The sequence below is a fragment of the Bombina bombina genome, chromosome 5 (genome assembly GCF_027579735.1).
Source record: "Bombina bombina isolate aBomBom1 chromosome 5, aBomBom1.pri, whole genome shotgun sequence".
Classification (NCBI taxonomy): domain Eukaryota; kingdom Metazoa; phylum Chordata; class Amphibia; order Anura; family Bombinatoridae; genus Bombina; species Bombina bombina.
In genome coordinates, this window is record NC_069503.1 from 876752675 (window position 1) to 876769109 (window position 16435).

Sequence of the window (16435 nt, forward strand, 5' to 3'; positions counted from 1 at the left end):
TGATCTAACCACCAAGTCAGAGATAGTTAAATATTGGGATTCAAGGATATTAAATGTGATATCCTAGAATAATCCCTGCACCATTAATTCAGCATTAAAAACTGGAGAGGTCTCATATGAAAACGAGCAAAAGGAATCAAGTCCGATGCTGCAGTCATGAGACCTAAAATTCCATACATATAGCTACTGAAGGAAATAATAGAGACTGAAGGTTCCAACAAGCTGAACCCAATATAGTCTCTTGTCTGTTAGAGACAAAGACATTGACACAATCTATCTGGAAACCTCAAAAAGGTGACCCTTGTCTGAGGAATCAAGGAACTTTTTGGTAAAAAGATCCTCCAACCATGTCTTTGAAGAAACAACAGAAGTGAATTGTATGAGATTCTGCAGAACGAAAAGACTGAGCAAGTACCAAGATATCGTCCAAATAAGGAAACACCGAGAACCTTTGAAAAGATTCATAGATCTGTCGCTAAACCGGAAAGGAAGAACAACAAATTGGTAATGCTTGTCTAAAAAAAGAGAATCTCAGAAAATGAAAATAATCTGAATGAAACAGAATATGAAGCTATGCATCCTGTAAGTCTATTGTGGGCAAATAATGCCCTTGCTGAACAAAAGGCAGAATAGACCTTATAATCACCATTCTGAAAGATGGAACTCTTACATGACAATTCAAAAGATTTTCTTTCTTTGGGACAATGAATAGTTCTGAATAAAACCCCAGACCCCGTTCCTGAAACGGAACTGGTATGAATACCCCAGATAACTCCTAATCTGAAAAGCACTTCAGGAAAGTCTGAGCTTTTACTGGGATTGCTGGAATATGTGATAGAGAAAAAAACCTCTCACAGACGGTCTTACTCTGAATCCTATTCTGTACCCCAATCTAAGAAATTTGGAACTAATTGAACCAAACAACTTTAGAAAAAACTTAACCTGCCCCCTACCAGCTAAGCTGGAAAAAGGGCCGCACCTTCAGGCAAATTTGGGGGCTGGCTTTGAACTCTTAAATGGCTTGAATTCATTCCATTATGAAAAAAGCTTCCAAATAGAAACATATTACTTGGGGAAGAATTAGGTTTCTGTTCCTTATAAAGAACAAAAACAGTTATAAGCTTAAGATTTACCCTTAGAACTTAATCTTGAGGCAAAAAAAAAACTCCCTTCCCCACAGTAACAGATGAAAGTAATGAATCCAACTGTGAACCAAATAAATTACCTTGGAAGGAAAAATAGAAATCTGAATTTAGAAATCAAATCAGCATTCCAAGATTTAAGCCACAAAGTTCTTTTAGCTAAAATAGCTAAAGACATTGACTTAACCTCAATTTTGATAATATCAAAAAATGGCATCACAAATGAAATCATTAGCATGTTGAATCAAGTCAACAATGCTAAAACAAATCATAATCCGATACTTGTTGCACTAAAGTTTCCAACCAAAAAAGATGAAACAGCTGCAACATCAGCCAAATAAATTGCAGGCCTAAGAAAAGGACATGCAAATAAATAAATTTTCCTTAGATAAGATACAAGTTTCCCATCTGAAGGATCTTTTTTCATTGGAATAGTAGTACGTTTAGCAAGAGTAGAGATAGCCCCATTAACATTGGGGATCTTTTCCCAAAACTCCAAACTAACTGCTGGCAAAGGGATACAATTTTAAAACCTTAAAGAAGGAATAAAAAGAATTACCAGTCCTATTCCATTCCTGACTATTAGGAACTGGAAAAAAACCTATGAAGTAACCACAGGAGGTTAATAAACAGAATTAAAATGTTAGCAAGCCTTAAAATCAAGAGGACCAGTCTCCTTAATATCCAATACAATCAACACTTAACAACAAAGAACAAATGTACTCAATTTAAAAATAAAAAAGTAGATTTGTTAGTGTCAATATCTGATAAAGGATATTCTGAATCAGATAAATCCTTATCAGAGAAGGATAATTCAGTATGTTGTCGGTCATTTGAAAATTCATCAACTAAATGAGAAGTTTAAAAAAAAACTATACATTTTATTAGAAGGTGGAATGGCAGACAAAGCCTTCTGAATAGAATAAGAAAAATATTCTTAAAAATTCCCAGGTATATCTTGTACATTAGAATCGCAATAGACAATGCATAAATACTGATGGATATTTTCTCTGCATGTGAAAGTTTATCATGATAACTTATTACAAACCATAGCTAAAGATAAAAATTCATAAAATTTAAATAAATGAACTTAGCTTTGGTAGGACTGATATCAGTCAGCAGGAATCCAACAGTGTTTTCTGATACAGGAACAGTTTTGAGATATCTTGCAAATGTAAGAGAAAAAACAACATATAAAGCAAAATATCAATTTCCTTATACGACAGTTTCAGGAATGGGAAAAAATGCAAAACAAAATAAGCCTCTGGAAACCAGAAGCAAAAAGAAACAAAGTTTTAAATAATGCCAAAAGTTTGGCGCCAAGTATGACGCCCATAACTGACAAAAATATTTTTTGGCGCCAAAAACGTCTGCAACAAACACGAGCGTAATAGATGACGCAACCATGTGAAAAAACCTGGCGCAAACTAAGACGCCGGAAATTATAAAATTACATCAACAAACGTAATTATTGCGCCAAAAAAGTCTTGCGCCAAAAATGACGCAATAAATTATAGCATTTTGCGCTCCCGCGAAATAGATCCCCGTTAGGATGACCATTGTATTCAATAGGTAATACTCCCTTCACATCCCTCTGTCATTCACTGCACTCTGAGAGGAACCGGGCTTCAAAAAAACTGAGAAGTGCATATCAACGTAGAAATCTAGCACAAACTTACTTCACCACCTCCATAGGAAGCAAAGTTTGTAAAAACTGAATTGTGGGCGTGGTGGGGGGGTGTATTTATAGGCATTTTGAGGTTTGGGAAACTTTGCCCCTCCTGTTAGGATTGTCACTAAGCTCATGGACTCTTGCCAATTACATGAAAGATCAATTAACTTAAAGCAACCCGAGGTCGCTGCAGGACCACTGTCCAGGGAACAAACTCCCAAGGAGGACAAGGACCAGAAGATAAGTCCATAGTCAGGATAAAATGTCACTAATATGACCAGAAAGCCACCCACCATCCCTGTCACAGCAACATATCAACTATGGTGTACCAGAAAAAATGTGAGTTTCCCTTTGTAACCGAGACAAGACCTGTCAGGTTAAGCATAGACAAGCAGAGACAGGAAAACCGTCCCAGCAGCTTAAAAAGAGCTCTCCAAGAGGGCACAGAGCCACCTATGGCAAACTCGCGATGACACTTCCACAGGCAACAAAGCCGTCTTAAACCATTGTGGGACTCATCCCACTGAAAAGTGCTGAAAAAATCTCGACATCAGCTCCCAAACAGACAATTCTGGACTCCAAGGAGTGATCCATCCTGGCAACAGCCGCCTACAGTAGAGAGATGGACACTAAGAGTACCCCCAACAAAGGGGCCGGCAGATTCATAAAAGTAAACGATCCATGCTGTAAAGCAGACTGATACCCGATCTTCCTTCCAGGATAACGGTACAAGCCCCAAGGTTAGTGAAAGACCTTTTGCAGACAAGAGTCTCAGAACTTCAGAAGAAAAAAGGATGGATCTATGAGGCATCAAAGCCCCAGAGTAGAACTCTGACCACTACTAAAAAATTAGCATGTTACCCTGAACTGTGACACGAACCTCATGCTCGGGTCTAAGGAACCCTACACTGCAGCCTTTCATAAGAAGGAACACTCCTCAAGGGACGAAAGCACTCTGACCCACAGCATTCCGAATCCAGTAATCAATTCTGTGATACTGAGAATGCAAGAGAGGGGAAAAACACTATGAGGCGAGAAAAATAAGGACCCACGAGCCCTTTACAGATACTGAGGTACCTCCAACTAAGGAGAACATGTAAACATCCCTTCCCCACCCTAGTTGAGAAGAAGATTAAACAACGGAAAACACCCTACTAGATGCCAACCGTCTGCCAATATTGGTTAGGACGCACCCAGACAGAGCCTTCCGCCATCTAAAGTCCTTAGATGTAAAGTACCTAGCAACATCCACAAACCCAAGAGTCTAAAAATAACTCCCGACTGGTGTAGGAAAGGGCCACCACTACCCTTAAATCACAAGGTAGTCCGTAGACAGGCCTGACAACCAGACCCCACGCTGGAAGGCTAAATGGTCAGTTTCCTGACCACAGACAGGCGAAAAGACTAACTGATCCCAGACCTCCTACCCTTAATTAGCACACACAAAAAGTTGAGGGGGTGAAACGCGCATCGGCATCAGCTGACTGGAACATGGAACGCTCAGTACCTCCCCCAACACCGCTTGAATGTTGAGCGGTTTGTTTACTTGCAGCGGCACTCGGTGAAGCCTCAAGTCCGGATAATACACAGATGAATATGGGGGACCATGGCCTCTAGCTTTAGCAGCAACTACCCAGAACTATGAAGGTGCAGTATTGTGTGACACTGTAGCTGAAAAGTAAGCAATATACGAATACAGTTGATACCTTACAGCCACAGAAACGCCTATTGAGGCGTCGCTCTCTGCATCCGCAGCCTACATTTGTTTTCAAGTAATATAAGATAACTCCCTATGATTCCTTCAATACTTAAACTTGCATGCTTGTTACAAGGAACTTTAAACGGATGCTCAAGGGACTCTCCTTATATTTAATGTTGTCTTTTGACTATGTAATAGTTGGCTTTAAGGATGTGTGAAATCACTATTTAGGCTGTATGTCTACACACATAGAGTAATCTATTCCCACAACTTGGATCCCAATAGATTACCTGCCCAGACTGAGTCTCGTTTATACTTATATGGGGTCTGTGAGCAGCAGGGTGTAGCTGTGTGGATCACTATATTACTCTATACATTGATCGATTCTCATGTTTTGATTGTATATAGAGCATGCTTAATGTGCTAACACTGTATTCTCTACTGCATAGCATATAGGGTGTAAATTTGTAAACCTAGATCCCCTCGGTCATCTGTCCAGGTCTTATCCTCCACTCATAACTGTGGGGGTTCTGTGAGCAGTTGGGTGTGTTTTTCCTACATACATCTCTATAAGTTCTATTAATTTGTGGATACGTATCTGAAGGTGCTATCCTGACCGGTCAGGTTTTCTATGTGTAACACATGTGAATATTTTATTATTATCTCACTAGACACTTTGTATCAGTTTAGGCTGTATTGGCCTACGCACCAGTTTATAATTGCCAGGGGATGAAGTGTGTCTATGTAGCAAATTTTCTGTACCAATAAATTCTTACTCTGTTTAATATAGAGCTGTGTATACTTTCATAAAAGAGTGCTGAATTCCCAGTTTTTTTGAAGCAACGTATCTGTTTTGCTTCTCTTTTACTCATATGTTCTTGATATAAATAAAATACATCCTTCCGGATCTAAATTAAAAGTAAGGCAGCACCTGTGGGTGAACGCCCAAGGGAAAAAAAGGGGTACACCCAACCGAACCAGATTATAAGAAGCCCCCCTTCACCCAAGCTCAGAACTGGAACCGATACATAAAATAAAGAAAAAAACCGAGGCGACAAGAAGATTAGCTTCATCCCCAACCACCTATCCAGGTTGCCATCCGGCATCTAAGGCCTCAAATCCCTCGGCCCACTAGGACTGGGATCCTCTAGCAACGCCAAAACATGTCTTAGTAGGACACGAAGACGTGCCAACCTATAGCGGAAGGCAAAATTATCCCTTGCCGGATCGACAAACGACTCCGGCCCCAAGGTTGGGGCCCCTGATGCCTCAGAGGCCCCCACTTCCCCAGGAGGCCGAACTAAATCGGGCAACACCACCCCACAGAAGGCCCTGGTTAACAAGATTTAACTTGGGAGATACAAATGCGCCAAGGCCGCAGATATGGCCATGCGGAACCGTGCCGTAACCTCTGGAGGAACAGACCACCTTCCGGAGAAGGAGTAAAGACCAAAGTGACACCTGCTTGAGTAGCAAAGGGAGTTTCTGGGACACACGCCTTGCAGGACCTAGCATTCTTGGGGTGGATGGCTTAACGCACCCTGAGGAACCTGAATCAGGAGAAGAGAGTACTTTGGAACTGCAATCGGAACATAATTGATGGGCATGGATAACCCGGGCCTTTTCATATTCATCACAAGACACATTCTCCACATCAGAGACACCCATGTCTAAAAAGTCAGAATCCTCCATCACGGGATTACAAGAATGACAAACAGTAACTGACACCTTCTTTACACCCCCAATGGCTGGGGCACTCACCACCTCCTATGAACAAGACAACCCACGATCAGACTCTCTATCGCCACATGGTCAGCATACGGAAGTGAAAAAAAAACAACGTAACCGCATCCAGTCACAAGGTGCACCGTGCAAGTCATACAACAGCACGCAAATCCAAAGATTGCGCCAAATGCAATAAGGTCGTTAATGTTCCGAAAAGCCATGAGCCTAAAGTAATACTATACATCAGCAGATAGAACCACATAAACATGATTAAAGACCCGATGTTCAATAGCCCCCCTTAGGGGATATTAACCCATGATTCTTTTTTTTAAGATAAAAGGAGTCCCACTGGACCCTACCTTTATGTTAACATCACATTCACATAATGAAGTAAAATGAAACAATCTTACCGGAAACTACATCGTGGAACAGGAACATGGCCCTTCAAGTGTGACAGATAGTCGCCTCACTCCTGACATGGACTTAAGTGAACAAAGGCAGGCAGCGACACGTGCCAACACTGATTGTCAAAGAGCTGTTAATATGAGTCGGGATGGTTTCGCAGAAAAACTCTCCCTGCATCTCCGGACATTCATCCATGCTCTCACTGAGAGGCTGAAAGGACTACTTAAAACCCCAGTCCATTTCGAAGAGTACTACCCTCCATAAGAGACTTAACTCGAACTTCTGACACTTCTCTGCTAACCTCCTGTGACGAAAGGTAAAGAATGACTGGGGGATGAGGGAAGTAGGGGAGGTATTTCAAGCATTTGGCTGGGGTGTCTTTGCCTCCTCAGAGAAGGCGTTGCACCAATAAGATGCCTCGCTTGCTACTGTGGCAATACAAACTGAAGGTTGACATTGAAGACCTTGATGAACATACATCTTCTTCAAATAAGCTTTGAGCTTTTTGTCCATGGGATCCTTAAAGGAGTAGTTATCCTCTATAGGGATCGTAGTTCTCTTAGCCAGAGTAGAAATAGCCCCTTCTAATTTAGGCACCGTGATCCAAGTATCTTTAATGGAGACAGCAACAGGAAACATCTTTTTAAATACAGGAGACGGGGAGAAAGGAATCCCTAGCTTCTCCCATTCCAGTGAAATAATCTCCGTAACACGGTCGGGGACAGGAAAAACTGTGACAGAGGAAGAAACATCATAGTATTTATTAAGTTTACTAGACTTCTTAGGGTTGACAATGACAGAAGTATCGGAGTCGTCCCTTAACAGTACATGAAGGTGTTCAAGTTTAAATCTGAAGTTTACTTCTTCAGTATCAGATGAAGGAATAAAACTGTCTGAACCTGAGATTTCACCCTTAGAGGCTACCGACGTATCCTCCTCATCAGACTTATGAGGGAGGGCAATCTGCGTAGCAGTAGGTGGAACAGAAACCTTACTATCTGAATGTCTAATTTCCCTCTTGCGTTTTCCCAACATAGGAAAAGCAGATAATGCCACAGATACCGCAGAAGATACCTGTGCAGCCAGGAGGCTGAGAGGAACTGCAGGGCACTTTATGTGACGCAATAGAGGCTTGGGACGTTTGAGGAGAAAGTTGTGACATTGCCTGAACAGCATCATCCTGAGAGACATTGGGCTCAGAGGGCAACAATTTATCTTTAAATTGAAGTGTTCTAGCTAAGCATGCAGCACAGACTTGCATAGGCATAACAAGCATTTGTGCCTCAAGGCATAACAAGCATTTGTCAAAAGGCACAGTCTTGGTCCATGTCCATAATACTAAATAAAAAATTCCCCAAACTGTAGAATTTTTTTTAATACACTGTCACTTTACATTTTTTTAATACCACAGCCGCTTAACGTTATGCAAAAATTCTTTCAAATAATAAACCAATCAGGCCCCCTACACCTCAGACAGACTGAGGTGCCTTACCGTCACAGTTATACACAATTTGGCTGCCAGAAGTCTTTAAAACGATCATATAGTAGATCGACACTGAAGAGACTGAAATTCAATGACGCCGCTTCGCTCCATGTATATATACGACAGCAGAGAGAAGTCACATGAGGAAACTACATGGCAAGTAAAAGGCGCACATTTCCCTCTGCCTACAACACCAGAGCTTAATTTACACAAACGCTCAAGCAGTCTGTCAGTTAGGCTGTTCTAGCTAAGCAAGCAAAGAAAACCAACTGCCAAATTTTAAGTGTATACATAAATCCCTGTATAAAACATAAGCCACATACATACTATTAAAGTATTTCAACAAATTTAGCATAAAGAGGAAAAACCTCCCAATAAAGGGAAGATTAATCCCTAGTCTCTACATACATAATGTGCCTGCCCACTGCCAAAGAAAATCCTGTATAAAGGATTTTAAAAATGTCTCATATGACACATTCTTCTGAAGTGCAAGTCTCCAAGACCTAGAAGACAAAAGCACTTACCTGCAGGCTAGCTGTCCGGAAGGAAGACAGCTCACAAGGCGTGAAAGGATACATACTACTTACAGAGACCGGTAGAAAAAGAAAGAACAGCGTAACCATCTCTGTATCATGAGCAGCAATGTTTTAGTAAACAAAGCAAGGACTACCTCCAAACTTCCTAACTGCTTAAAAGCCATCACTACTCTCCATCACTACTCTACTGAAGAGATTGACATGGACTCAGGAAAAAGTACCCTAAAAAGGAATTAATTTCTTCAGACACCAAACTTCACCTCCTCCACTGACAGAGGCAAAGAGAATGACTGGGGATTATGGGTAGGGGAGTGACACTTAACAGTTTTTCTGAGGTGCTATTTGCCTCCTCCTGCTGGCCCAGAGTGATATTCCCACTAGTCATTGAATGACGTTGTGGACTCTCCATATCTTAGGAAAGAAATATAAAATAGCCTCAGCGGCCTAAAATAAATAACCATAAAGTCTCTGAATTCTAAGGTGAAATCTTAAAATGTCATGTAGTGCTTTCAACCACGTCTCAATTCAATGAGAGAAAAAATAGTAATGTAGTCTCGACCTACACTTCTCTGCTGCTCCTGTAAAGCGCTATTTCTTACAGAGCTGTTGATTGAAATCTTTTCTTTGCAGTTTCTCCTCAAAGGCCTTCAGTGCTTTTGGGTGCTTTGTGTTATAATTTTAATAATCATTAAATTTAAAACTTTACAGAATTGTCTTTTCAGGATAAATCAATGTAATTAGATATATAAAAGTGTTGAGACAGATTTTTGTTGTTGAGAATGATAACTGATGCGTAAATGTTGTGTAACCAGGGATAGGCCAATATTATTAAGAACAATTGCAAATTTCAGAAATGTTGGTTAAAATTAATTGCATTCAATATAACCTTATTCTTAGAACATTATCTAGTTTTGACTTCATGGATTTAATATATTTAATACATTATAATACAGTAATTAATCAATTAAGAATAACTCACTATTAAACATATATAAAATGATTGTATGCAAAAACTTGCCTGTCCACCAAAACTGAAAGAAAGTTGTAGAATTTGATCAGCAAGACGCTTACTGCTGATGCCTAATGATGGCAGAGACTTTCTTTCCTCACCAGGAGCTATCCCTTTGTAAACAACCGACAGCAGTCTTGTGCCAGTATTAAAATGGGAACCTGAAATCTTTTAAAAACACAAATGATTATGTCGAGACAAAACCTTTTCTATTGTGCTATGCAAAAACAATATTAGTTACTATAAAAATAAAGGGATACAAACATAAATTATGCTTTCTTGATAATTTAATTTTCATCGAATGGAGGAGAGTCCACGGGTTCATTCATTACTGTTGGGAATTAAGAACCTGGCCACAAGGAGGAGGCAAAGACACCCCAGCCAAAGGCTTAAATACCTCCCCCGCTTCCCTTATCCCCTAGTCATTCTAACGAGGGAACAAGGAAACAGTAGGAGAAATATCAGGGTATAAATGGTGCCAGAAGATAAATGAAATTTAGGTCCGCCCATCAGAGATACTGCGGGAGCCGTGGACTCTCCTCCCCTTGATGGAAATGAAATTATCAGGTAAGCATAATTTATGTTTTCCATCTAAAGAGGAGGAGAGTCCACGGCTTCATTCATTACTGTTGAGAACATAAACCCAAGCTCTAGAGGACACTGAATGAAACAGGGAGAGAAAAGGCGGACCCTAATCTGAGGGAACCACAGCCTGCAAAACCTTTCTCCCAAAAACATCTTCCGCAGAAGCAAAAACGTCAAATTTGTAAACTTTGTAAAAGTGTGTAAGGAGGACCAGGTAGCCACCTTAAAAATTTGCTCCATAAAGGCCTCATTCTTGAAGGCCCAAAAAGAAGCCACAGCTCTAGTTGAATGAGTCGTAATCCTCTGAGGAGGCTTATGTCCAGCTGACTCATAGGCCAAGCGAATCAAGCTCCTCAACCAAAAGGACAAAGAAATAGAAGAGGCTCTCCTCCCTTGCGCTTCCCAGAATACATCACAAAAAGAGATGTAGACTGCCTTAAATCCTTTGTAGCCTGAAGATAGAACTTCAGGGCCGAACCACATCCAGATTATGAAGTAACCTCTCCTTAGTGGTTCCTTCTTTGTATCCTAACGATTCTTCTTCTATCTCCTGATGTTCCATTTAGACACCACCTTGGGGACAAACCCTAAACCAGTGCGAAGCACAGCCTTGTCCGCATGAAAAACCAGATAAGGCGGCTCACATTGCAAGGCAGCCAGTTCAGATACTCTGTGTGCCGACGCAATGGCCAACAGGAAGAGAACCATCCAGGACAGAATCTTAATGTCAATGGAAAACATAGGCTCAAACGGAACCCTCTGTAAAATCTTAAGGACTAAGTTTAAGCTTCATGGGGAGCAGGCTGTCTAAAGATAGGCCTGATTCTAGACAGAGCCTGAACAAAGGATTGGATGTCAGGGAGCTCAGCGAGTTTCCTATGCAACAAGACTGACAATGACAAAATCTGTCCCTTTAAGGAACTAGCAGCAAGACCCTTCTCCAAACTGTCCTGGAGAAAGTATAGAATCATGGATACCTTCATCTTATTCCAAGGATATCCACGCTTTTTACACCAGGACAAGTAAGTCATCCACACCTTATGGTAGATGCGACGACTGACTGGCTTCCTTGCCTGAATGAGAGTATCAATCACACTCTCCGAAAAGCCTCTCTTGGCCAAGACTAGGCGTTCAATCTCCACGCAGTAAGCCTCAGAGAATCGAGATATTGATGATGAAAGGGGCCCTGTTCCAGCAGATCTCTGCGACAGGGTAACCTCCACGGCGGATGAGGATGACATCCCCACCAGATCCACAAACCACGTCCTCCGCGGCCACGCTGAAGCAATCAGAATGGCTGAAGCTCGCTCCTGTTTGATGCGTGCCACTACACAAGGTAGAAGTGGTAACGGTGGAAAGTGTAAGCTAGGCTAAACCCCCAAGGCACCGCTAAGGCATCTATTGGCTCTGCCTGGGGATCCCTGGACCTCGACCCGTATATGGGTAGCTTGCAATTGAGTCTGGACGCCATGAGATCTATCACTGGCGTTCGATGGTCTGTGAGAAATATTTTCATGGACAAAGAGTCTATTATTGTACCCAGGAACTCCACCCTGTTGCTGGGAACCAGGGAACTCTTTCCTGAGTTGATCTTCCAACCGTGAGATTAGAGCAAAAGAAGAAGAGCCCTCAAATGATTCTCTGCGAAACTGAGCAACGTCACCTGGACTAGGATGTCGTCCAGATAGAGCATCACAGCAATGCCTCTGGCCACCACAAGTAGTGCCCTCAGAACCTTCGTGAAGACTCTCTGCGCCATTGCCAGACCAAAGGGAAGGGCCACAAACTGAAAGTGTTGGTCCAGAAAAGCAAATCTCAGGAACTTTAAGTGATCCCTGTGGATTGGCACATGAAGGTAAGCGTCCTTCAAGTCTATGGTTGTCATGAACTGTCCCTGTTGAACTAGGATCTGAACCCTATCCTGTAGCCCTGGGCGACAAAGTACAGAACCCAAGAATCCTGAATGTCCTGCAACCAGGCTTCTGAGAAGAGAGATAATCTGCCTCCTACTTGGTCCAGAAATCGGTCGGGGGCCGCCCTTTCATGTCGATTTTGTCTCGGCGGGCTTCTTGCTCTGCTTAGACTTGTTCCAAGAATTTGCCGGTTTCCAAGTTCCCTTCAACTGGTCCGCTATTGTGACGGGCTGCAGGCGCTGGGCCTTGTCCGCACGAAAGGGGCGAAAAGTAGATTCTTTAGGCTTACCCTTCTTATCCTGCGGTAGGAAAGCTCCCTTGCCTCCCGAAACCGTTGATATGATCGAATCCAATCCTGGACCGAACAGAATCTTTCCTTGAAAAGGCAGGGACAACAGCCTCGACTTAGAGGTCATGTCCGCAGACCAAGACTTTAGCCACAGAGCCCTGTGAGCTAAAACGGAAAAACCTGACACCTTAGCGTTCAGGCGAATAATTTGCACATTAGCATCACATATGAAAGAATTGGCGATCTTCAGCGCCTTAATCTTATCCTGTATTTCATCGATGGAAGTCTCCCCCTCGACCATTTCACACAGGGATTAACACCAATATGTCGCAGCTCCGGCGACCGCGGCTACAGACGCTGCCGGCTGAAAAACAAACCCTGTGCGTTGAAACATTTTCCTTAACATGTTTTCCAACTTTTTATCCATGGGCTCCTTAAACGACGAACTATCATCAAGGGGAATAGTTGTCCGCTTCGCGAGCGTGGAGATAGCACCATCCACCTTAGGGACAGTACCCCAAAGCTCCAGCTGAGAGTCCGGGATGGGGAACAGTTTCTTAAAGGAAGAAGAAGGGAAAAAAGAAGAACCTAATCGCTTCCATTCATTCTTAATAATATTTGCCATCTTAACAGGAACCGGGAAGGCCTGAGACACCACCCTGTCCTCGCAGGTTCTTCTGGAAGTTTCGGTTCCAGAGCTTCCAGAGTAGCAAGCACTTGTCTCAGCAAAAAGCACAAATTTTCCATCCTAAACCTAAAGTCAGGCTCCTCCGCAGCCGGAGGTTTAAATGACACAGACTCCGACCCAGTCCGAAGATTCGGAGTGGGCTTCGTCATTGTATAACGCCTCAGAAATCTCCACAGGCGTAGATAACCCCTTGGACGGGCCGCCATAATACGCCCTACGCTTGCGCTTAGCAGAACATGGTGAGGCATGGATCACTTTCTATACCGCCGTTTGGAAAATCTGACGGCCAACAAATCTCTCCCGCAGGAGTTATGGTTGGACCCTGAGGCGCTGCATGTGCAATAGGAGATGGATGCAGGGAACGTACCTCACGGGACAGGGACCTCTCAGAGGTGGACGGCTCAGTAGTACTAGACATCCCTTTGCTCTTAGATGTCGTAACTTTATTAAGGCATGTGGAACATAGTTGAGCAGGCTGGTCTATCAGAACCTCCTCACAATAAACACAGGAATGAGACCTAGTTAAAGAGGACGAGCCCTCTCTTACGCGTCAGAGTCCTCAACAGCTTGCGCTCTTATTAAGGACTAGATTAACTTAATTAATAGGCACCTTTAAAACCTCCAATGGCCGGGGCACTCACCACCTCCTATGACCCGGACTACAGAAACCATTTTATCTCCTGCGCCGTTGATCAACAAAGGAAGATAGCCACACCCGGTCACATGGAATGCCTGGCAGGAACCGCCCCTGTCTAAGGAGAAAACGCGCCAAAAAAGGGCCGCACCATTCTCCCGTCACCTGAAAGTTCCACACATTGCCAGAGCCTCATCTCGCACATAATGTAGCAATGAAACAAACAATATCATGTATAAACCCCCCATGTTCAATAATACCCTTTCCAGGAATATTAACCCTTGATTCTTTAAAGATAAAAGGCGTCACACTGTGACCCTGTCTTCCGTGTTATCATTATGTAATAAAAATGAAACGAACTTACCAGAATCTACGCCGTGGAACAGGAACACGGCCCTTGAAGTGTATCAGGTTAGAAGCCTCGCTCCTGACATGGACGTGAGTATAAAAAGCAGGCAGCAAAACTCATCAACGCTGATTGCTTGTGGAGCTGTTAATATGAGTCGGGATGGTTTTGCAGAAAGACTCTCCCTGCATCTCCGGTCACTAACTTTCACCCAGGCTCTCACTGAGAGGCTGACAGGACTACTTAAAACTCTAGTCCCATTCGAAGAGTACTACCCTCCATAAGAGACTACTCCGATCTTCAGCACTTCTCTGCCGTCCTCCTGTGACGAAAGGCAAATAATGACTGGGGGATGAGGGAAGTGGGGGAGGTTTTTAAGCCTTTGGCTGGGGTGTCTTTGCCCCATTTCTGGTGGCCAGGTTCTTAATTCCCAACAGTAATGAATGAAGCTGTGGAGTCTCCTCCCCTTTAGATGGAAAGTGACAGCAAACCATATTTTTATATTTTAAAAAGTTTATTGTGCCTTTAAAAGTTGTGTGCGAGTTAAAGTTGTAGTGTACAATGAGATCTGCAACAATAGTGTTGTGCAGTTACACACAGGAAGACTGATTGTGTAGACCTCCTAACTGTCCCAATTTGACAGAGACAGTCCCTAATTCTGAGCTCTGTCTCGCTGTTCCTCTGAGATAGACATATGTCCCTATTTGCAGAATTTCCCTCAGACCCGCCAACAAACTATCCAGATACACTCACAGACTGGTCAGATACGCCCATAATACCACCACTAACTATCTACCCATGGCCTTGTCATATCCAACACACCCTGCTCACAAAATTACTACAATCCAGTCACAATTGATTAAAATGCTCTATAATTTTAACATATATTTTACTATATATTTTTACATGGTTTAAATAAATGTTTTACTGAACCCAATTCAGTTTGCCATTGGGATAGATACAGGCCGTGATACCTAGAGCTATAGTGACACTATTTAATGTGAGTACCTATAAAATGAAAGTTGTTACAGCGTTATATGATGTTCCTTTTTCTTTTCTTTGAAGAGAAACCAAGCATAAAACTTTTGGTGATTGTATCCATTGTCCAGTATTAGTGCACTTGTGTTTTTTGTTAACATTTTTGTTATCAGTACATGGCACTATCGGTCCTCATTGGCTGTACCTCCTGCAGCTCAAAATTGGGGAAAAAAGATGCCGACCTGGGGAACGCTACAATACTGTGTTTGTGAAGTACATTATTATTATTATTATTATTATATAAGGTACTGCACAATACAACTTTTACTCATAAACCACTTTTAAAAAGTAAATAAATGTTTTAAAGTAACAAAAAAAAACAAAAAAAAAAAAACCTTAATGGACATTCAATATTCACAATAAGTGACAATACATGGTAGTTAAGCCATTGCAGGATATTTATCTCATGTCAATTTTCCGCAGTAGAAATAATAAAATACTGAATCACCTAGGCTAATCCAGTCCACAAGTTTTAATACTTTCATGCCCAAATTAACCATGTAGCCAAGCTTAAAGGGACAGTCAAGTATAAATTAAACTTTCATTATTCAGATAGGACTTTTAATTTTAATTGACTTTCCAATTTACTTTTATCATCAAAACAGAATTTATGCTTACCTGATAAATTACTTTCTCCAACGGTGTGTCCGGTCCACGGCGTCATCCATTACTTGTGGGAAATGTTCTCCCCCACAGGGAAAGGCAAGGAGAGCACACAGCAAGAGCTGTCCATATAGCTCCCCCTCTGGCTCCGCCCCCCAGTCATTCGACCGACGGTTAGGAGAAAAAGGAGAAACTATAGGGTGCCGTGGTGACTGTAGTGTATAAAGAAAAAAATTTTCAACCTGATTAAAAAAAACAGGGCGGGCCGTGGACCGGACACACCGTTGGAGAAAGTAATTTATCAGGTAAGCATAAATTCTGTTTTCTCCAACATTGGTGTGTCCGGTCCACGGCGTCATCCATTACTTGTGGGAACCAATACCAAAGCTTTAGGACACGGATGAAGGGAGGGAGCAAATCAGGTTACCTAAACAGAAGGCACCACGGCTTGCAAAACCTTTCTCCCAAAAACAGCCTCCGAAGAAGCAAAAATATCAAATTTGTAGAATTTGGCAAAAGTGTGCAGAGAAGACCAAGTCGCTGCCTTACATATCTGGTCAACAGAAGCCTCGTTCTTATAGGCCCATGTGGAAGCCACAGCCCTAGTAGAGTGAGCTGTGATACGGTCAGGAGGCTGCCGTCCGGCAGTCTCATAAGCCAAGCGGATA

At 42.3% G+C, this 16435-nt stretch overlaps 1 protein-coding gene across 1 annotated transcript in view; it reads right to left on the reverse strand.

The window, feature by feature from the left end:
* PRKDC (protein kinase, DNA-activated, catalytic subunit) overlaps positions 1 to 16435 on the reverse strand; it is a 2064551-nt gene that overhangs the window by 1114996 nt on the left and 933120 nt on the right. Inside the window, 1 exon segment of the mRNA XM_053715028.1 lies at positions 9681 to 9839. Within this exon segment, the coding sequence (XP_053571003.1) occupies positions 9681 to 9839 (159 nt within the window).